General features: G+C 41.5%; 2 protein-coding genes across 5 annotated transcripts; one reads left to right on the forward strand and one right to left on the reverse strand.

Moving 5' to 3' along the window:
* Nucleotides 1-32: 32 nt before the first annotated feature.
* hdac9b (histone deacetylase 9b) lies at nt 33-16,493 on the reverse strand. 3 transcript variants are annotated; one of them, XM_062539634.1, is made up of 16 exons: nt 16,131-16,493; nt 14,119-14,317; nt 13,808-13,853; nt 13,460-13,560; nt 10,975-11,184; nt 10,771-10,904; nt 6,491-6,732; nt 6,005-6,155; nt 5,491-5,617; nt 5,283-5,404; nt 4,367-4,498; nt 3,843-3,955; nt 2,874-2,996; nt 2,481-2,649; nt 2,133-2,344; nt 33-1,395 (listed from the first exon to the last, which is right to left on the reverse strand). In XM_062539634.1, the coding sequence occupies exons 6-16, from the start codon at nt 10,874-10,876 to the stop codon at nt 1,051-1,053; spliced, it is 1,842 nt and encodes a 613-aa protein (XP_062395618.1). In that variant the 5' UTR covers nt 10,877-10,904; nt 10,975-11,184; nt 13,460-13,560; nt 13,808-13,853; nt 14,119-14,317; nt 16,131-16,493; the 3' UTR covers nt 33-1,050. The 3 variants fall into 3 exon arrangements, with proteins under 3 accessions (XP_062395618.1, XP_062395616.1, XP_062395617.1); XM_062539632.1 differs by lacking the exon at nt 16,131-16,493 and having other exon boundaries at nt 10,771-11,184; nt 14,119-14,540; XM_062539633.1 differs by lacking the exons at nt 13,460-13,560; nt 13,808-13,853; nt 14,119-14,317; nt 16,131-16,493 and having other exon boundaries at nt 10,771-11,268.
* Nucleotides 15,841-21,599, forward strand: proser3 (proline and serine rich 3). Of its 2 annotated transcripts, none has more exons than XM_062539635.1 (9): nt 15,841-15,905; nt 17,203-17,278; nt 17,381-17,502; nt 17,833-18,026; nt 18,258-18,760; nt 18,878-19,004; nt 20,378-20,546; nt 21,149-21,230; nt 21,359-21,599. In XM_062539635.1, exons 2-9 carry the CDS (start codon nt 17,244-17,246, stop codon nt 21,405-21,407), a joined length of 1,281 nt encoding a protein of 426 aa, XP_062395619.1. In that variant the 5' UTR covers nt 15,841-15,905; nt 17,203-17,243; the 3' UTR covers nt 21,408-21,599. The 2 variants fall into 2 exon arrangements, with proteins under 2 accessions (XP_062395619.1, XP_062395620.1); XM_062539636.1 differs by having other exon boundaries at nt 15,842-15,905; nt 17,203-17,263.
* Nucleotides 21,600-21,691: the final 92 nt, after the last annotated feature.

Below are 21,691 nucleotides of genomic sequence, written 5' to 3' on the forward strand. Positions count from 1 at the left end.
AGGTCACAAAAAGTTCCTACCTAAAAAACTAGTTGAGAGGGTGGGAATGAATTTTATTTTAGTGTTATTTAAAACAGAAGGCAAAGGAGACATACAAAAAGAATGAAACATGAAGTTTTCATGCTGCCTATTCACCTCGCCAAAGATAGATGAATATCAGGACACTTCACTTGGATTGTCCACCCACTTTACAGATGGTTTATAAGTTAAGTTCAATCTTTGAAATTGTCGTTTAACAATTACTGAATACCACCTTAACTAAACCCAAACCCTTAGCCATAAATTGTTGTTAACAGTCAACATATGGATAATATGAGCCTGTGTAGATAGTCTAGGAGGCCATCAAAATCAAATATGACCCAGGAGACTAAAACAGACATTTTGAAATGTATAATATGTAGATTTCAATTAAAACATACTCTGTACACATGACATCATCATCAGCTGGAGGAAGGTTGGCATTGAGGTGCATTTACATCATGATAAGTGGAGAAACTGAACAAATTGCGTCATTCCCTCTTGACTACTTTTCCCTCTCTTGTGTGAAAACTCCTCCTTGCGGTTGTGGGATAGAAGGATTCTCACAACAGTTTGGACAGGACACATAATGAGAATGGTTTCACCTGTCAACCTAAGGAGAACATCATCTAATCAAAAATAGCATAAAAATGACTACTGCAGGTACAGGTGGAAATATGTAGCCTATACTACTTTACACTGAGACATTAAGACATGTTACATGATGATCATTGTTATTACAAACAGCTGTGTTTATAAGAACCGAAAGAGACAGGCAGAAATACCATACATTACATACTCTAAAGCTGCCATGTATGTCTCATCTTTAAATGATGACACATTTATTCACAGGACAGATTTCAAACAAAGAAAGTCGCCTTGAAGGAACAAGCTATTAACATTGTTTTCACAGTATGTACATAACATCAAAACGTTGTTTATATTCCATTAGCTCAAAGAAGAGACAAGTCCAGGGTGGGGATGAACATACGGGGCCGTGTTATCTAGCTGCGCCCGCTCTCTAGAGAAGCCTCAGTTGATGGCTTGGATCACCAACCTCCCTTTCATCTGAGGCTGATAGGTAGGGATCTGTTTGGGTGCAATCTCCTCATCACTGTCGGTAGGCTCTTCTTTGACTTTAATGATCTCATGGATTGGGGCAGGGTGAGGGTTACCACGAGAGTCTGTTAGCTGTGGATCTGTGGAGCTGTGAAGGTGTGTGCCATTTGAGGTGCTGTGTTTCCGGATGACACCACCAGAGGGCGATCTCTCCTGTGTTATGCACTGCTCCCTTGGCCGTCTATCCTGCTGCTCATCCTCTGACTCTACCAGCTGATTGCAGGATTGTCTGGACTGCTCAATGGATTGACACAGCAGCTGCATTAAACAGAGATTGAAGAGACAGGACATGAAGAATCAAAGCAGAAACAATCAAGAAACAATGTATTTTCGATATTCAAAATACACAAGAGTATATTTTTAGGGTGGAGGTTATGCCAACTGTGAACAGATGTGTTTCTGATTATATTAACCAGTTGGTCTGAATGAGGTAGGACCCTGTTTACACTGGGAATTCTTTCAGAAGTAGAGTCAGTGTTGTTAGGACAGCGTTAATGTAAAGATCAGTCAGCAAAAGACGGACTTTTGCAGACCTGAAATCTAAAGGAGATTTGTCTTCGTGATGAGGAGGGGCTAAATGACCAAACAACAGGTACCATTTCCTCCGGTTGACCTCAATTCAAGACAGCTTTTTATAACTGACCCTGAAAATTAATGATGGATTTTAACAGACTTGTGAGACGGTGTCTTAAGCGAGACCGATTATCCTGGATTATCAAACTGTTATAGCCTACATTCTCAGAAGCCTCATTCCACACTCCTAGCCAACAGGTGTCAAGGTAAAGGAATCAGCGGCCTGCAGTTGCTTGTAGACAATTACCAGCTAATTCAGTCCCACCCCCCTACCCCCAATCCACCATAATGTTTACTTCTAGGAATGTGAAATCTTTTGTAAAGTCTTCTACAAAAAGCTTTTCACAATAACTGCTGAATTCCAAATGAGATATGGTTCTGTTGATCCTAGAGCAGCTGGTCAGTGCACACGAACAGCGTACCTTGCTGAAGGAGAGCTGCTGTTGGTAACTGTTCTGTTTGTCCAGGTAGTGCTGCTGTTGGATCACCAGCTGGGCCAGCGTGCTCTGGGGCAGCGGGGCGGACTGTGTGCGGTTGAGGGGGCGATGGCGGGGCAGCTTGGGCCGTCCACCGCACACGGAGCGCTCCTTTGTGGCCAGAGGCGACAGGGACTGTGGAGACGCAGGCGACTGACCTACGCACAAGAAAATGACAGAAAAGAGTTAGACACATTTGAGGATGACATACAGAAAGAAGAAAAAAGCATAGACGAAACAGCGAAAGCATAACAACAAAAATGAAATCAATAACAGTAGCATAACGCCGAACACCTGAGATGATCCTCTGCTGGCGGATCTGCTCCTTCTGCAGGAGGTGCTGGAGGAGAGCTTGGTGGCTGCTGCTTGCTTTGCTCTCCAGGCTGACGGGCAGAGGTACGGGGCCCAGCAGCTGGGTGGGCAGACCGTGCCGCACCACGCCCCCACCACCACCAGGGGCAGCCTGCGTGAGAGAAATGCAGGTTAAAGGCAAGGCAAAGACTGATTTTGTAAAAAGATACAAAAACACCTAACAAGTTGTTTAGTCTCAAAATCATTTCTAGAAGATGACATCCCAAAATCAGCATATCACCCTGTAGACATCCCTGAGCTCCAGCTACTCTCGGACTAAAAGATCTTTTGAGCGGCTGAATCAAAAGTGCATTTTCAAGAGAGCTGTGCACTTACGGTAATGGGAGAAGAGGATGCGGCCAGGCCCAGAGTGATGTTGGGAAGTGAAGGAGATGTGTACAGACTCAGCACAGACAAGGGTCCGTCAGGCCCGACTAACCTCGGCTGTGAGGGCCAACGCTAAGAGACAAGGGACGAAGACGAGAGAAACCTTCAAACCTCTGCTAGATGCAGACATAACAAAAGAGGCCTTTTCGGTGAGATCATGAATAAAAGCTTCCACCAAACTGATATTAAAACAGATGGCACTCAACCATTATGCATGAGATTAGGCATGTACTACCCATTGACTTACACAGGGGTCAAACTCTTCCTTGTCTCACCTTACGTGAGACAACTTCCTGCTTTCCAAAATGAACTATGTGAATATTGTTACACAGGTTTCACCTCCAGCAATTTCAGCCCTTTGATGTAATGAAGTTTTGCTCAAAGGCATTTCCCAATAATGTCAGCCTTTTCCAAATGAATGAATTGGCAACCAGGTTCAACTATATGAGAGTTGTTAATTTCTGCAGGTGTATCTTGACAGTAAATTGGCTGGAATTACCATTCAGTAAATCTGTAACAAATATGCACAGCCACACTTCAGTTCTCTTAATAACAAAGAGGGCATAGCCATGTTTGTCATCTTCTTTCCTCTCCCTTTAGATAATGAGGATGTGAATATCTGACCTGGGAGTGCAGGGTCGTTGCCTAATATCATAGCCTATGATTCTAAGATGACTTGTTGATTTCATTAAATCTCACAGTGGTAGTAAAGTTAGTCTGGGGAAGCAGGTTAGCATGGAGTGTTCTGGAAGCTACTACCACTGAATTATGTCAGAGGAGGACAACACGAAGAGATAGCTAGAAGTTGAGGCAACAAAATTGCAACAGCAGTACATTCTGAAAACATTCCAAGATATGGCAATGGAGATACACCACTGTAACCTTCTAGGAATGGTGTGTGAGAGAATCCATTCTTACCTCCGTGCGCGTGGTGGTTGGGAGTGATGAAGGCCCATTTTCAGCTCCTATTGCACTGGAAGCGCCCTTGGGTGAGCTGGGACCAGATTCAGAGGAATTGATCTCTGTTGACTCTGTAATCATAGAGAGCAACAAGAGCAGTCACATGACTGTAGACCCTGGCACCTGTACAGTATAATTGGTCTGTGAAGAAAGTGAAAAAGCATGGAAAGCGAATCGGCTCAAAAAGTCTACTTCAACTTGTGTGACAAATAACCACAATTTCACGTCATAACATGTTGAATATCTCAAGGATTTGTATTTAACATATAGAACATATAACATATATCCTGTATCCGGATTCTGATCTGGGTAATCATGAAGGATCGAATATGGTGTGCCTCAACCCTGCATGAAAATTGAAGGAAACTGGAAGCTAGTACTCTTTATACTTTGTTCATGAGCCAGCAATATGCACAGAGCTATAATGCAAGAGCTTAGGGATGGACTGTCCATCCATTACAAGGTGATGCAAGAAGCCATACCTAGGAGCTCCAGGGCTCTCTTCTTAAATGGAGCTGTAATGGTTCCCTCATTCTTCTTCAGCAAGGGGCTACTCCTCCTCTCAACAACCTTCTGTTTCAGCCGAGAGCGTATCTTCAAGTTGGGCTCTGATGCTGTAGAACAACGTAACACACCACTCGGTTATAAGAGTACAATTGTTTACACAGAGATCTCTGTAATTGTAATGACAGATGCAAAAACTATGAGTTGTATGATAGCGTCAAGTAAGTACGCTTAAAGTAAAACTGATTAATTAAGTACATTTAAACAGCTATGAGTCATGTTATTTCATTGCATATATCAGGCAATATCAATAAAAGTGCATTTGTCTTGATTTTATTGTATACTTGGAAAACTGAATAAAAATATGAAAATGCATTAAAATGGAGGCTACAGCAGGAGGATACAACTCTTCATATGATGACCAAGATGAGAGCTTAAAGGAGAAATGCAGCGAGTTGTCCCATACATCTACCCTCATCTCCTTATCTTTTTACCTCTACTCCAGCAGCCTCATTCAGGCTATTCTAGGTCAACAAATTGCAAAATTGTCAAATTTGGAAATAAGGTTATAGAAATGAATAGCACATACTTTAGAGACATATATTTTCAAGATGTTCATTAAATAGGCCACCATGTACTTTGTGCAACACAGGCACAAGCATATTTCTCTTGTTTGGAATATTTTTTGTCAACCACATTCTGTCTCATGTGCAACTACAACATATTTAGAAACAGGCAGGACAGGCACAAGAAGTGTAAACCACTGCTTCTGGCTTATTCTGCACCTATACCTAATGAATAAACAAGGAAAACGTTTGGGATTCACACGTCTCCTGAGAGCAACACACTTTTGTGAGCAGGATCAGGAGAGTGAGAAAGCTCTATTGCACACACCTGTCTTCCGCAGAGGGAAGTCATCTTTGCTGTCTGGAGAGAAGGGGAGGATGAACTTGGAGGGAGGCAAGGTGTCTCCAAGAGGAGGCGAGCTCTGATCCAGAGATGTGTGATGAGACGCGCTGAAGACAAAAGTTCGGGGTGAATACAAATAGGGCAGACATAATCACGGAGTTATCAATTGGAACTTTGCTATAATAGCACTTACATGTACCACTGCTTAGGGCTCAGACAGAGGGAGCCGTGGGATCCACTGGAGAGGGCGTCCTTTGGAGTTTTGCTCAACAGAAACTCTTGGAGTTTTTGTTTCACCTGAGTGCTGGCAATTGCACCTGCTACAAAAAAAGTCATAAGAAGATATGTTTATATTCTTTAACTTTATCGCACACACACGCGCACACACACACACACACACACGTGTGCATGCACACTAAATCATTCAATTAAATAAATAATGAGACACTGAGCAGGAATCACAAAGATTTCAAATCATGTTATTCTGAGGTTGGAACGAGGATTAGTCAGGATGCCATGATGTGGTGCATTTTAGAGGCACCAGTAGAGGTGCAGTAATAGAGATTAGGGTTGAGGTTAGGAATATGAGTGTGCTGGATGAGCTACAAGTGAACTAAGGTGCAGACGTAAGAGGTGAGCATCATTATGTAGGGTGACAGGTATGGAGGGATAGACTGTGTGGAGGTGAAGAGAGAGCTGCTCCTCACCGTCGCGGCTGCGCTCCCGGCTCCTCTGGAGGGCGCTGTGCTGCTCCTGGCGCAGTCCATCCTGCTCCTTCTTGTGCTTCTGCTCCTCCTGCTGCTTCTCCTTCTGGAGCAGCTCCTGCTTGTACTTCACAACCTGCAACTCCTGCTGGAGCTGACACAATCACAAACCACACAATTCATTTTGAGTAGGACCGCCAACTCATTCAAATGTCACTCTGCACATTTTTCTGATGTCATCCTGGGTGCTGTCAGTGGCTCTTATTTTTTTTTCCAGAGCTGTACATATACATATGCATATACAAACATATACATAATCCAAGACACAGCCTGAGGTAGGAAGCCTATAGACGTTAGTAAAAAACCACTGATGCAAACCAAATTTCCCCTTGTGGGACAATAAATGTCTGAACTGAACTGAACTGTAGAGTCATTTGTATGGGTTGTGCATGGGTTGTGCCTTTTGAGCTGACATTGTGATGGGACTACCTTGAGATGCTCTTGGAGCTGTACTTGGTGTTGACGCAGCAGGTTCTCATGCTGCTTTTGGAACTCGCTGATGAGCAGCTGCTTCTGATGCTGCTGCTGCTTCTGGATGAGCAGGAGCTCCTCTTGCAGCTGTCTCTCCCACACCGCCGTGTCTGAGCCTGGGTCCAGCAGCTTCACATCTGTGCGCAGGTCCAGTGGTGACACAGGGTCCCCTGACAGAACCATCTCTGGCTTTATGTTCACTGACACAGTGAATGAGAGAGAGAGAAAGAGAGAGAGAGAGAGAGAAAGAGATAAGCATCACACAAACACATTTGTAAACAGTAAACAGTACCTGAAAGAAAGGCAGGCCTTTAACACCCTACCCCAGGTAAGCTCTGCTACTAAAGACTTCAGTCAGTCAGTCAGGTAGTCTGAACATTATTAATATTAAATGTCCCACATTAGCTGTATGTGGATCCTGCAAGTCCTTGAATGTGTGTGTGTGTGTGTGTGTGTGTGTGTGTGTGTGTGTGTATTTTCCTTAACGTTTTATAGCCTGCTTAGTGGTACTGTGGTTATACTCGAGTATGCATTTGAGGAGATTGCATTTTTGAACAAAAATAAATACATTTATCAAATGATGTGTTCTAGATGCTATAATTATTCGGATTATGTTTCTAGAATCTGATACCCTGACAATTGAACTGAAAAACACACACACACACACACACACACACACACACACACACACACACACACACACACACACACACACACACACACACACACACACACACATAATGCTATGACATGTTTTAACATGCTTGATTGACTGTGAGGCTCATAGGAACAAGATGAACAGACATAGCTCATACCAGTCGTATATCTCGCAAATATTGTGCCTCTTATTTTGCCCATAGAGCCAGTGCAGGGTTAGGGGCCCAGGGACCTTTAGTGCAGCAGGGCCCTTGATTAATCCATCCCTCTAGGACTTCAAATAACAGCCTTAGCACTTGAGAAAAAGTAGCAGCAGGTCCTTTCCTAGCTATGACATGGCCTTAAGAAGCAAGTTGTGTTTCAGATGTGTACCGGTATAGGTATTTCATTGATCATGTGTTGCTTACATTATGAGCACTCCCAGCTGTAGTGTAATGCAGACCATATTTTAATCAATTCTGTTGGACGATGAGATCTTTCATGATGTGTACAATACAATCTCTGTCTCTGTCTCTGTAGTAGCTACACATTTTGGATGACCAAACAAATTACAACTGAAGGCCAAAGAAATGGCAACCCTGATGTCAGTCCTGGTGCTCTATTATGTTGCTCTGTTGCACTCAGGATCCATAGGAAACGTCTGCATGCGGCAACAACATTTATAAATAGCAACATAAAAGCTAACAGACCAATCTAGGGCTATGACAACTCCCACATCCTATCCACCATCCCTCTCGCTGCTATAGCAACAGTGGCGACATCATTATGACTCCTCTTTCTGCACATACTATGCTGTGTTTTATGGACGCTCCCTCCTATTCCTATCCCTCCATTTCATTTGGCCATTTGAATTGCTTTAGTCACACAGACACCCCCCACCACACACACACACACACACACACACACACACACAGAGAGAGAGACAAACAGAGAGTGAGAGAGAGAGAGGCTTGAAATACTGTATAATCACTCTAATAATGTCCCGTCAATTCTACCACAGCAGTAAATGTTTAAATATATTCATCAGACAAGACTCTTCCTCTTCAAGGTAGACAATATTCACCTGTCCCTTGTAAAGCAGAGAATCAGTTTGTGTATCAAAGGCAAACAGCTAGTGTTCTCTCACTGTTCTGTGTGGCAGGTGGGCCACGTTCCCTCAGCACAGTCAAAGCTGGCCAATGAAACAGCCTGCTTCTCTAATGGCCCTAAATATAGCATCAAAACACCTGCTGGTTCACACTCTGTTCTCCTGTGATATCTCATTTATCTCCACTTTCCTCTGCTTTTTTGCAACCACTAGCATTTGTGACAGAAATGCATTAATCTCCTGATCTACGTGTGTGCCAAGCACGAGAGCTTCTCTCTCTGTGGAGTCTCTTCCAACAACACATTTACTATGATGTCAATTCCTATATGTTCCTCTCCTGTTACTTCAGATAAAAGGAAAGGACAGAACCACTCTGTAAAACTTGAATAAAGATGCAAGTGAAGTCAATTTGGGCCACTCCCTACAGGGAGTGCATAGCCTGCCTCAAGCTCAGTTTGTAACATGGAGAAACAGACTGAAACATGGTAACTTGTATAGTAGTCGCAGCCTAAAAAAACATGTTTGACATCAGAACATGCAGAGTGCTTTGAGTTGACATGTATGTCCATATTATGTGCGAGAGGCAAACTGTGAACATCTGTGCGAGAGGCATGATGTTCACAAAGCTCAAGACGAGCACAAGAAGGCCTTTGCTTTCACAGTGTTTTCTATCATTCATCTCATATCATGTTACAGTAATTTCCTGTGAATTAGCTGCATTGTGTACGCCATAGGACAGTGTTAAAACAACTAAACCATATTTACAGCCCCCGTGTATAAACTTCACAGCTGAAGAAATGGTGCAAAATCAATGTATAAGCTGCGGCTAATAGTTGGGAAATTACGGTACTGAATAACAAAATATTAACTCAAATTTAATTTTCTGTCAGTGGCTCCAGAGCTCAGCTTCATATTAGCTGATGACCAGTCACCTAATCTGCAATGTAATCAGCACAGTTGTCACTACAGATGTCTGAAAACATGAGCATTACTAAGAACAACTTCCATGGATTTGCATGGCACCCTTAAATCGCTAACAACTTGGTTACCATCCAAAGTATGACAATATACGTAAATAGCTCCCTGAACACATTTTTTGTTTTCTTTCATCTCTTTAGCTCAGCACTGATATTCTTCATCACCAGTTGCCCACTGCATCCCATCAAGGGAATAACTACAACTGAAGCAAACATAAGCTCTTCCCAGGCAACATTCAAAGACAACATTATACACACTACTGGTTGGCACCATTGGCACAAAGTCATGGAATTCTTGTCATTCAATTGTTTTTTTCCTTAACCACTCGAATAGTTCAAATAGTAGCATTTTCAGTTGAAGTAGTAGCACCAAAATACCCTATCTTAACGCCCTAATGCCATAACTTGAAAATAGCCAGACTATGAATAGCTGACCTACAGGACCGACAGAGAGTCTGAGTCTAACCCAATTGGCTAACACCAGAGTACTTGTTTTTTAACCACATACACATACAGTACAGATTATGAGCAAACACATGATCACTCATGTGCCTCATTATTGCTGACTGCTTTGTTGCCATAGCCCTTTGTATGTCTCCCATGGTCTCTCCTGCAGTCTCCAGCGAGTCTTTCCTATATCCATGGGCTCTCCGCCTACTGCCCTGTTTTATGTGTCCTAGTGCCTGAGAATAAGCAGGTGTAAGCTGAGGTAAGCTTTAAGGAAGAGCAGTATCTCATTATGACTTCATCTATCTAAATATAGCATTTTATTTTTGTAAACAGATCTATATAAATAAGTAAATAAATGAATAGCTTTTTGTGTGTAGTCAGCAGACAGTAATTAATCTCTTTATCATATGGTTTCATCTGACTGATCATCCTATTAAACAGCAAAAAGATATCGCAGCTTGGAATAAGTATACATTGTGTATTTTGATTCTCACTCAGCTTATAATTTCCAGACATGATAAAAAGGTAGTGCGATCGCAAAGCACATTTATCCTTCCAAGAGAGAAGTAGTTATTTAGAACATGAAAAAAAATCCCCTAAATGGTGAAGCCAGCTAGGTTTGTTTACTGACAACTAAACTGCTTTTGGAAAAGTAACAGAGGTGGAAAATGACCAAATATGTTGGTGATTAAATGTCCTGCTGTTAAAAGATATTAGAAAGTTGAAAAAAGGATTCTCCACCAAAAACAAAAGTATTCAAGACAACAGCCCATGACTCCATGTAGAAGTGAGGTAAACAACTCCTCGTTAGCTCATCTGACAGTCAAAGCAAAAGTTCTTAAGTCATCATAACTATTAGAAAGAAAATAACTCACACATAAAAAAGGTGAATGAAACTACAACTACAGACCATTCTATTTTCTAACATCTGAATATAATAAAAAGAATCAAATCAAGGACACTAGACATATTAATCCATCATAATACCATATGGTCGGAAATGTCTGTAGGCTACAAAGAGATAGATGTAAGAAAAGAAAAAGAAAGGAAGAGTGAGAGAGAGTCACCTGAATCGTTGATGTTGTGCATGTTATGCTGTGAAGCAAGTTGCTGGTGCTGGTAAGTGCTGTCCGTGGAGAAACACGAGTTGCCCTCATAAATGGTCTGCAGCATACTTCCCTCTGCACAGTGTGTTCATCAGCTAGCGTTAACGCTTCCTGCCACGCTCAGCCCACCCAGTGCCACAATCAACTTCCTCTCAAGAGACTCACTTTTCCTGCTGGCTTTCCTCAGGGAAGGGTTGCTCTCAACACCGACAAACACACAAACACCGTGTGCTGCTTCCTCAATCCTCAGGCGAAAAAAAAACCCTCCAGGAGGAAAATCAACTCTCCTCCACTTGCTTCCACGGCTTTCCGTATTTCTGTCACTTCCCAATTCTCCAGCAGATTGCTGTGGGTTGTGCGCAGCGCTGCTGTGAGCTGAACAAGAGAGGCAGCACCGTTAGACGAGCTGCTGTAGTCAGGCTATAGCAGCAGAACTCAGCAGAGTGTGCCTCAGCAGACTCAGTCATTTGCATGTGCATCAACAACAGCGTGCACCACAGGTGACAGAAATAGAACAATGGCTGGCCCAGCTAAAAATAGGTCAGGCATGGCGAGGGGATTGGAGCAGCATTTGATGGGTTTAAAAATACCACACCAAACACAGCTGCCCATTTCAGCTACTGCCAGCAGCCATGTCTCCTGACTTGCATTCATACTGACTGAAGCTTACTCACTCCTTACTTCTCTCTTTTCTCTCCCTCTCTCTCTATTTTTTGTTAATAAGTAAAGATCACAAGCTCCTCTTCTCCCTCTGTACCTCTCAACATATAATATGTTTTCTTTAGTTTCTCCACGTGCCCATGTGGAAGACGTCTGTAAAAAACAGGAATCACACAACTGATGTACAAATACTTGCGCAATAAATCCGACCAAGAGCTTGCATTTTATTCTAAAATGGTATAGTGTCATTCAAAATGCAAGGGCTTACATAAAACATCTATTTATTCTATGTTACTATATATAGGGGACATGATTATGTGTTCACACAGTTATTGCAAACACCATGCAAAAAATAAAATATAGGGAAATTACACATGGGGAAAAACCCCTCTGGCTTGTTGAAATCCTTCAAAAATATCCTATTGCCAGGTGTCTCATGGCATTTAGATTTCTGCTACCCAAAGTTCCATAGTTTGCATTGCCCTTAAGTGTGTACAGAGCTCAGAGTTCAGTTCTGTTGAGGCTGTGCCTTTAAATTTTTCATCTTCCTCCATAATGTGACCTGTCCCCCAGCCACAGGCATGCAGCCAGTCTATTTATAGCAGCTGAGCTCTAAGGCATGGTAGACAGAGAGGATGGTTAGGAGATGGGGGATGGGGGGAGGGGGGTTTGAGTGTGTTTGCTTTCACCAGTATTGCTACAGCTGGACAACTAATTAACTCTTCAGTCAGTCTATTGCCACAACGTTTAAACAATCCTGCGTGTATGTTTTTAATGCGTACGATAAAATAAACTAGCTTAAATTATGCACTGACATTAGGACCAGCGCAAGAAGTGCATCAGTGCATTTGTTTTCATCTTGAAATGTAAAATGCATGTTGTTTCTTCTAACACTTATATCTATGAGCAACTGCAAATTCATCGAAAAGATACAAGATTAACCAAATGGATTCAAATAGCATAATCCTGGTTAATCATGATCACGCCACAGATGTCTTTCCTGGAGAGGATTTGGAGCTCATTGCCCGAGCTGCTCTGTGCATACTGTAGCCCTAATGTAAACTAAACACATTTGAAAATGCCATAAACCTGCTTCTAAATGTTTAATAGAATGCTCATGAAACCTGTTAGAATTCAAGAAGTATAGCAGACTGTGTTAATTGGCGCTGTGTTAATTTAATTCTGTAACATGCACATAATAAAACCAGTCATACAATTTTCCAAAAACTCAGATGAGTATTTTTGTAATGTTTTTTTTTTCTATGTAAGAATGATTTTAATGTCATGTGCACGGTTACACATATCCAACTATTTTAAAATAAAAAATATATATAATTTGAAATGGATCATTTTTGAAAGTGTCCAAGCAATGACTGGACAGGTGTGTCAATGTGAGTCAGTATAAGTTCTCAGAATGATATTTTAGTTAAGAATATCATTATGTATGATTGATACAATATGAATAGCGGTATTAGTCTTTGAGTAGTCTTTGAAGAGAGGTGTAGATAATGTAATCTCAAGACAGTCAACCCATCCACAGACCAAATGCATTTGGTGGTACAGTACAGTATGTGGAAACAATTGAGAGCAGACACGGTGCCCTAGTGCTCTTCATCTCAAAATACACAGCTTTAGCTCACTTTGAGCTGAGATTAACCTCATGTCTGATGCCTGATATTTATAACAGGCTCATTGACCAGGATGTCAGGATCGTGAGCAATGGAGAAATAGCTTTCCGAGACAACCAAGTAGGCTAAAGAAGAGGCAAGACCATCATGGCTCATGCGTCACCAACATCCTCCATGCCTTAAGTCCTATTAAAGTGTTAAGGTGTAAACGTCAGAGTGTTGGCTCCAGCTCCAGCTCACTGGTCATATCACTTCTACTCATGACATGAGGCCCACTGGGCCACAGCCATACCTGCCATTGAACCCACAAGCAGTCATTAAGCAAAACAAAGTCAAGGACTGGTGTTAAAGAATGTACTTACACATTCACTGTTGAAAGGTGAGACATCAGAGAGCAGCATCGCTGGCTTACAGAGGGCATCTCCTGCCAACAGATTCCTGTCTGGACAGCTATGTGTTTTGTCTGAGCATGAACATAAATGAGAACATGGTTTAAAAAGTAATTGCTCATAAACCAGTGTTGCTTTAACTCACCCTTTTACGATTACACTTTATATTACAGAGCATTGCCCTGTTACAGTGTATCTACTGTATACACCATGACGTATAAACAGAAAACAGTATACAGTATATAACAGTATAAACACACAGTGTAACAAAGTGTAATGCCACATTTTTAGGATTAACGGAATGTAATTTTGCATACTTACAGATTCTTGGTACATGGAAAAGCTTTTCACAGTTGTTTCTTTCTTTCTGAAAAATAAAAAAAAACTGCTGTGCTATATGGGGTGAGGTTAGGGGCGATCACACCCCAAAGTGAACCATCTTACTGAGGTTCTATTCAGATCTAAAAAGAAAATTAACACTTTATAAACAACCACACTGGTTTTATGTTGCTACAGTACATGCAAGCTAAACAGGTTGTTCATGGTAAGAATAGCTTTTCTATCTCCTCTGGAAAAGGGGATTATAACCGTATCATAACTATACACCATTTCAGTTATTCTGTTTGCCTCACCATGCATATGGTGGTCAAGGCAGCCTAAACTGAATGCAAAGGTCTTCTGTCCAAGTCTGGCGACCTCACTGTTGCCACGCCATCAGTGTCAAGAGGTCGGTGGATCTTGGACAAGGATGAGGACGGACGTGCCTGTGTATTTGGGCTAATACGCTATGCAGTGCAAGTCCATTTAAGGCCTTATAAGCTTGGGCTTGTACTGGTAACCAGAGTGAAGAGAGTAAAAGAGGTTTGGTTACATTTCTTAGTTTTAGTCAGTAATACTTCTAGCAGCACAGGAAGTCAATGTATTTCTTTTTTTCCCAATACTGTATATCAATTGTGTGTGATTGTACTGGTCCTTGATTATGATTGGCTGAATCATGTCTGATGTGACTGTAAAACCCAACACAACCCTTCACATTGACTGCATTTCACTCTATATTGCACCATGAACTGACTCAAGACTTCTAGGAAGGAATCTTCAAGGAATCTACGCTGTGACGGCGACAGAGTTGGATGCTGGTGTGCAGGGCTACATTGAAAACAATGGAATCTAATGTAATAGAGGGTTGAATGCAGAGCACACAGCACTAATGTCGGCGCCTATGTGTGGAGTGCTTTGGAGATGCTGTCTTGTCGTTGCTTGGCAACGATTCTGACAGACTAAATATACCTCTTGGTGGAAGTAGGCCTATGACTATGAATAAATCATTCAATTTCTTGTTGCTGTGCCTCTATTTTATGAAATTGGGTCTAAAATGCTGTTTTCATATTGTGCTTAACCCCCATCATTATTCTAAAAATCACTGGAACCTGCAGCCACTTGGGTCTTGGATCTTAATTAGTTAATTTTATACTATGGCCTGGTTGGATTTGTTATTGTGACATGCTCTATCATAAACTTTTTTAAGTCACCCACTGGAGAACATCACTAACCACCACCAATATGTAGCACCAACCCTGGAAGCAGTGGCCAGCCTACAAAGGCTTCAAAAGTGCACCCACAAATAGGCCCAAGTAGCCTAGTGCACATTTGTTCAAAGTCAGATTTGAGGTTACATTCTTAAAAAGATATGTCAAAATCTGTTAGTAGTAGTAGTAGTTCTTATAATAGCAGAATAATAGCAAATAAGTTAACATAATTCATGGAAAACAGTGAGCTGTTTTGTGGAGATGGGAGAAGTAAAATACATCAAAATCTCCACAAGGTGGTAGTATTACGCTGTGTTCTTAACGTTTTCAGTGCCAAAGTTTGACAGAGTAGTCCATACTCTGACACAAACATAGTATGTTACATGTTTGCCATTGACAAGGGACCAGGGAATGATGTAGCCTACACTGTGTAGCAGCTAAGGCTAAAATCACAATATCACTTTGAGAGATTATCATTTTACCACTGATGATTAAAAGCTGTCGAAGCTAAAAGGGTAAATATCCTAAATGTAGGGGAATATGCCTAACTAGCCTACCCCAAAACAAAAGGCTTTGAAACATGGTTGCCGTGAAATCTAGACGCCCCTAGCGGCCCCTATATGGCCCATTTTACTCCAAAATCTTCAGTGCTAACTGTCTGGCAGAAAAGAAGTTGTAATGTGAAATATTTAAGTGCGTAACGCAACACACCAACAGCACAACACTGCTGAACATCTGAAGGATTCCGGTTGGTCCGAAAGCAGTCATGTGTCTTTGGTCACATGTATGAGCACTGCGTATTGAATGAGGCCAAACTAACCAGGCTCAGTTTTTGATTAACTTCTTGGAGCATTGGTGTCCTGGGTAACGTTAAAACATCACTGAGAGACAAGGTAGGAGTACGAGCCCAACATTCATCTAAGTTAGTTTTATGATTTTATCAATTGGCAATGAAAGTGATTCGCAGAGTAGAGTTAATAATATCTTTTGTCTTTAAGTTCACGTTAAACACCTGGATTAGCTACATTAACGTTAGCGAATTCACATTTGTTTAATTGTCGCCACTTACGTTAAGTGTCTCTGGTTAAACTAAGCACTTACATTTTAGATAACTTTACCTTGCTGCTCTCTGATAATGGTCATCAAACCCAACAGATGTTGTACCGGACATCATTACTAAGTTCACGTTGATGGAGCAACTGTGGAACTTGCAGTTGCCTTCCGACATCCACCAGGGATGTCCAATCCCGCGTTTAGCTAGCACTACGTTTAGCCTACTCTGAGGTTTCAGGTGCTGCATGCACCCCCAGTAGCAGTGCTTTGCCGACAAGATTGGTGTCTGAAAACTCAAACGTTTAAGTTAACCCCAAACTAACCCTAAGTGCTCAAATCTACAGAGGTCTTGACTAAGTAGTGAACGACATTGTTAGATCGAAGCTCGTTTCTTTTCTTGTTGTTAGAATACATTTCCCTTCCCCCTACTACTGCCATAGGCTAATCAGGTCAATAGGGAGGCACATCACCCTAGGACAGGAGTCTCCAACTTGTAATCTAACAGCTCCCCCCACCTGTTTCTGAGTAGCACACCAAGAAGTTCAAGGAAAATGTTCATAAATCTAATAACACTGCCACTTGGTAAACCTGTTCAAATTCCTATCAAATCACATTTACAGTCTACAAACTGCATCTGTTTTGGGTGGAGAGCTCTATGTGAAAACATGCTCTTACTAATGGTAGCTCTCTGCCACGTTCATTTTGTCAAGTTCTCAGAGGAAAAGGGTTGGAGATCCCTTGCACCATCTATGGAATGATGTTAGTGCAAACAGACACTGGCTGATGTGCACACGCACAGTAGAGTTTCGTTTGTGTGGTTGGATGTCCCCGAAGCATGTTTTTTTCTGTTGTTGAAGTCTTATGCTCTTGCAGAATGTTCACAACTTTGTACAGACCATGTAGATGATGAATTTTGCCATGATTTGCATTGTGCACACATACTGTGTGCAGACAGTATTTGCCCTGTAAATAAAAACAGACATAAAGTAACAGAGTAAAGATTGTCATAGAAAAAGCCAATATTAAAGTCTCTGCTTTGTCACCATTGATAGAACATGGCTATATAGATATAATACAATATAATATACCACCACTTGTATATGTTTGTTGCAATATATTGACTTTTGTGTTTCACAGGGACCATCTAATTCTTCTCACTCAGTTGAGCCTGAGCCAAGATGCAAGATAAAGTCGGAAGGTTGCTGGACGTGGAGTATGAAATAATTCTCCACCAAACATTACTGCAACTTTGATCGAATGCTAGCTATAGATGTAAGAAAATGGTTTGGACTAACATTTGGGTTTCTCTCATCAGCACACATCCCCTCAGTAATGATTCACCCCTGGTCAGCCCAGAGGGACTGGGCTGCTCTGACGACCGCTATTTGGAGAGCATAGGTAAACCACTGGAGGACAGCTTACACCGCTCAGACCATGGTAAGTTTTGGTGTTTCTGAAAATGAGGGAATGACAGGGAACTAGTGTAGAGGCAAATACAAGTGAGCGGTCTTTTATGATGAGTTCTTTGTTGACTGATGGCTCAACAGGTTTAGAAAAGCCATGTCTTGAACTATACTAACTTGTCTGGCTCCGAAGAAAGTCTATTGTGAAATGTATATTAACTTATTTTTGCCAAAATCTGCAAAAATAGGGCGCAGTGTGATCATGAATTGCTCATTTTTCAGAATCCCATTCTGTGAAATGTTCCTTTCTTTCAATCTTTTCATGTAATCCTGGGTTACCCTTGTCCCCCCACTTGTCTTCCAGCCATAAACTCAAACTTCTCCAAATACCTCACACCCACACAAACTTCAGCAGTGGGCTATTTGGCTTCGGGTATGAAGCCAGAGGATGATATCCTGTACCAGTGGCGCCTCAGAAGGAAGATGGAGCAGTCTGCCCGTCAGCCTCAGTCTGAACTGCCAGTCCCTCACAGCTTGCTCTGCAGCCTGTTACAGCAGGTAGGAGAGCCCAATAATACCTGCTTAGATTTGTCATTCTTTAAGATTAATTAAAGAGAGGTTGTCATTCATCTTCAACTTCCTCAATGCTCTAACTATAATTACGACTCTGACATCTCTCATTTTATCACATGGTGGTTGCAAGTAAAGCAACCAATGATTTAGTTAAAAGAAGTCAAGGTTTGGTATTACCAATAGACTGAGTAAAATGCTTTGTGTGATCTTTTCCAGACTCAAAATAACTTGCTTACAAGGGACCATTCAAGTACGCTCACTGGCACTATGGCACAAGCTTCATCTGACATATGGTCTCAGGAGCCCCCTCCTCCCTTTACTTTTCCACACCCTAGTCTGTCTCAGTTCCAGCCTAAGCAGCACATCTCTCCACGTACATCCCACTCTGGTGAGGACATCCTGCCATGTCCTCACCAGAGCTCTCCCATGTTACTGCCCAAGGAGAGAAAGCAGCATCTGAGAAAGAGTTCTACTGATCCTGCCTCGTGCACAACACTATCAACAGATCAGCTCAACTTCAAAAATACCTCCGCCTATCAGCGCAACAAATCGCATTCATCTCGACATTGGTACCTCCCTGAAGACAAAGAGGGACACTGTCTTATTTCTAAGAAGAGTGGGAAAGGAGGAAAAGGTGTAATGTCACAGCAGCTAGAAACAGAGGCTGAGACGAAGAAGAAAATAAATGGAACTTCCTCCAGTAGAGAAAAAGGTTCTAGGTAGGTAGGTTTTGAAAGAATATGTAGAGAATGTTTTTTTCATTAAACAAACATAACAACAAACACAACAATTACTAAATGAAACCCACACTGTATGTGTTGTTTTGGATTTGTTAGACATGTGGACCGGTCTGACCCTACACTTAGAAGAGGAGACCGAGATGGCAAGAAGCTCAAGCGGAAGGAAAGAAGACAGGAAGCTTCGGCTTTATCTCTCTCTCCTCTACAAAGCACTCTTGGAATGGTCAGTATGATCCAGCTACAGTGTGGAGCACATGTATTTGATACCATGCTAAAACAGGAATATAAAATCATCATTTGACAATTGATCTTAATGCCTTAATTAAAAAAATAAGTAAAAATCTAACCGCCAAGGACACCAATTTTCTTTGTGATTGAAGAATGTATCGTAAATAAATAAATGCTTTCCTTAAATGCTAGTAAAGGAAGTATTTGACCCCCTATGTAACCCTATGGGAATTTAACACATAGGGTTAACATAGGGGCAGGCTGATTTTTATTTTTAAAGGCCATGGATTTTTCATGGATCCAGGATATTATGCATCCTGATAAAGTTCCCTTGGCCTTTGGAATTAAAATAGCCCCACATCATCACATACCCTTCACCATATCTAGAGATTGGCATGGTGCTTTTTCCAGTAGGCCTATTAGCCTGTGTGATTTGCATTGAGCTCAATGAGCATCAATTATTTTTTTAATTAAGACATTAAGATTAATTGTCAAATGATGATTTTATATTCCTCTTTTAAAAGAGGAACTATGCAGGATTGGCGATTTCATCTCTGGTTTCGGTTTCGTTTTTCGTTTTCGCTCGTTTTATGCTTGCATTTTCTCTGCAGAGCTTCCCCGACAGATTTAGCGTGTATATTTATACATGTATAGGCTATATTTAAATATATAAATTGCAAGCGTGGTTCTTCGTCTCAGACTTCCAGATGTAAACAAGGAGCGATCGTCTCCTGCAGAAAGTTGCATAGGGTCTCTTTAAAGGTATACTATGCAGGATTGGCGATTTCATCGCCGGTTTCGCTTTCACTTTTCATTTTCGCTCGTTTTATGCTTGCATATTTCTCTGCAGAGCTTCCCCTACAGCTTTAGCGTGTATATTTGACAAAACTCCTCAATCGGTCAGTCTGCCGTGCCTTTTCATGAGACTTTACATGACACTTCCTGGAGTAGAGCATGGGTGCGTGCCCGGTGTCTTCTGAAGTTGCAAGTGTGGTTTTACCGCTACAGACCACTAGAGCGGCCATAAAAAACACTGTTCGACCGGTAATGACTCATTTAATCATATATAACAGTATGGAATGAATTGATTAACTGAAAAACGTTGCATAGTATACCTTTAAGGCAACTTTAGCATGGTATCAAAAACATTTTCTCCTCACTGTACTTAGTTTCCCGATGACTTGGCCCATTTAAGTGTTTACATATTAAGGTGTGCCTGACATGGTTCGATTTCGTCCTCCAGTGTTAATCAACATTTTTTTGTTTAGCAGTAGGTGTTTGGGCAATGTTTCAGTTAGCTGTTCACTCTGTTAACACAGAGAACAGGGTAACTATGTTTCCTGCATTCCTTCTCTTCTGCTTCCACAGGTGGTGTCTGAAGTTCTATTTCCTGATTCTGGATCAGCAGACACTACCAGAATGTCAAGCGCTGACTCTTGTGAAGACACTCAATCATTTCCATCACAACCCTTTACCACTCCTCACAGACTTCAAAGACCTGCAGAGATCATTAATAAGCTTCTTATAGAAGCAGAAGGTGAGCGGTGTGTTTAGCTTTATGTAATGCAGGTTTTAGGTTTAGGCTGTGCCATCCACCTTTACCTGAGCATACGTGCTACTTTGCAGGGAGTGTATGACCTGTACTTGCACAGAAAGAATTTGGCAGAGTTTTATAACAGCCATTTCTGTGTGTTCCCATCCTGCCTTGCGTGGTGATTTCATTCACACTGCAAAGACAGTCTGGAAACTACCGGCCTAATTTTTGCCTGAGATAGGGGACCAATCACAGAACAGGGGGGAAAGCAAGACGATGATGAGCTATGCAGACGCATTTGATAGACATCCATGACGCCCAATGAACTGCTCTGGGCATTTTTTCAAATACAAGAAAATGAACGTCTGGTTGCCAGACCACGTCTCATTTGAGAAGTGGTACGCGCTAGCCAGGCTAGTGTGTGCTTTGGGTGTGGCATGAAACTCAGAATTTGTAATATAATGGTCCTAGGGCTTGATCAGACAGGGGGCGGTTTGCAGAGTGTAAAACACCACCCACCCCAAATTTCCCACTTGACAGCATAGCTACTTTTTTTGTGATCATTGTTGTGCTTCATCTAATGATTAATATATGAATTATGGTAGATTCTGATGAGTTGGAGTTTGAGGATGATCCCTTGCTGCTGGTGCTGAGAGAGCAGAGGGGCTGGGTGAAGCAGCGCATATGGTAAGGGACAATTATCAGCTGATTGTCAGAAGTTACTTCATTTTCTTGATCTGTGTACTGTATGTTCTCACATTCTTATTTAAAATATTTTTTTTTTTGTATGTACAATAATCTTATCTTTTTCACAGTGACATGGACATGTTGCTTGAAGCATGGCATGAGAAACCGTCCCTCTGAAATCTCCGAATTTTGCACACATTCATGTATGATTTTAATGTATTCTCAATAAATTATAAATGTTTTTTTTATTTATTTTTGTGCTCAACGTCTTGTTACAAAAATAAGCTAAAACTGAGTGTACCCTAACATTGTAACAATTTTGGCCTCAGGCCAATCCATGAAAAAAATCGATTAAAATCTGTCTGGAGAGGAGTGGCATAATTTGAATGGCTCTTGAGCTCAATTGACAATCATTGATATGACATGGAATTGTTCTGGATTGATTAAAAATTCAACTTAAA

This window comes from Sardina pilchardus, chromosome 6 (genome assembly GCF_963854185.1).
Source record: "Sardina pilchardus chromosome 6, fSarPil1.1, whole genome shotgun sequence".
Lineage (NCBI taxonomy): Eukaryota > Metazoa > Chordata > Actinopteri > Clupeiformes > Clupeidae > Sardina > Sardina pilchardus.

What these genes read in the sequence shown, in the direction of transcription:
- hdac9b (XM_062539634.1), bottom strand. Translation starts at nt 10,876, where the DNA reads ATGCTGCAGACCATTTATGAGGGCAACTCGTGTTTCTCCACGGACAGC. An exon ending in GCACAACATCAACGATTCAG is followed by an intron (nt 6,733 to 10,770) that starts GTGACTCTCTCT and finishes TCACTGTGTCAG; the next exon opens with TGAACATAAAGCCAGAGATG. An exon ending in AGCTCCAAGAGCATCTCAAG is followed by an intron (nt 6,156 to 6,490) that starts GTAGTCCCATCA and finishes TGATTGTGTCAG; the next exon opens with CTCCAGCAGGAGTTGCAGGT.
- proser3 (XM_062539635.1), top strand. Translation starts at nt 17,244, where the DNA reads ATGCAAGATAAAGTCGGAAGGTTGCTGGACGTGGA. An exon ending in TACAAAGCACTCTTGGAATG is followed by an intron (nt 19,005 to 20,377) that starts GTCAGTATGATC and finishes CTGCTTCCACAG; the next exon opens with GTGGTGTCTGAAGTTCTATT. An exon ending in GCTTCTTATAGAAGCAGAAG is followed by an intron (nt 20,547 to 21,148) that starts GTGAGCGGTGTG and finishes GAATTATGGTAG; the next exon opens with ATTCTGATGAGTTGGAGTTT.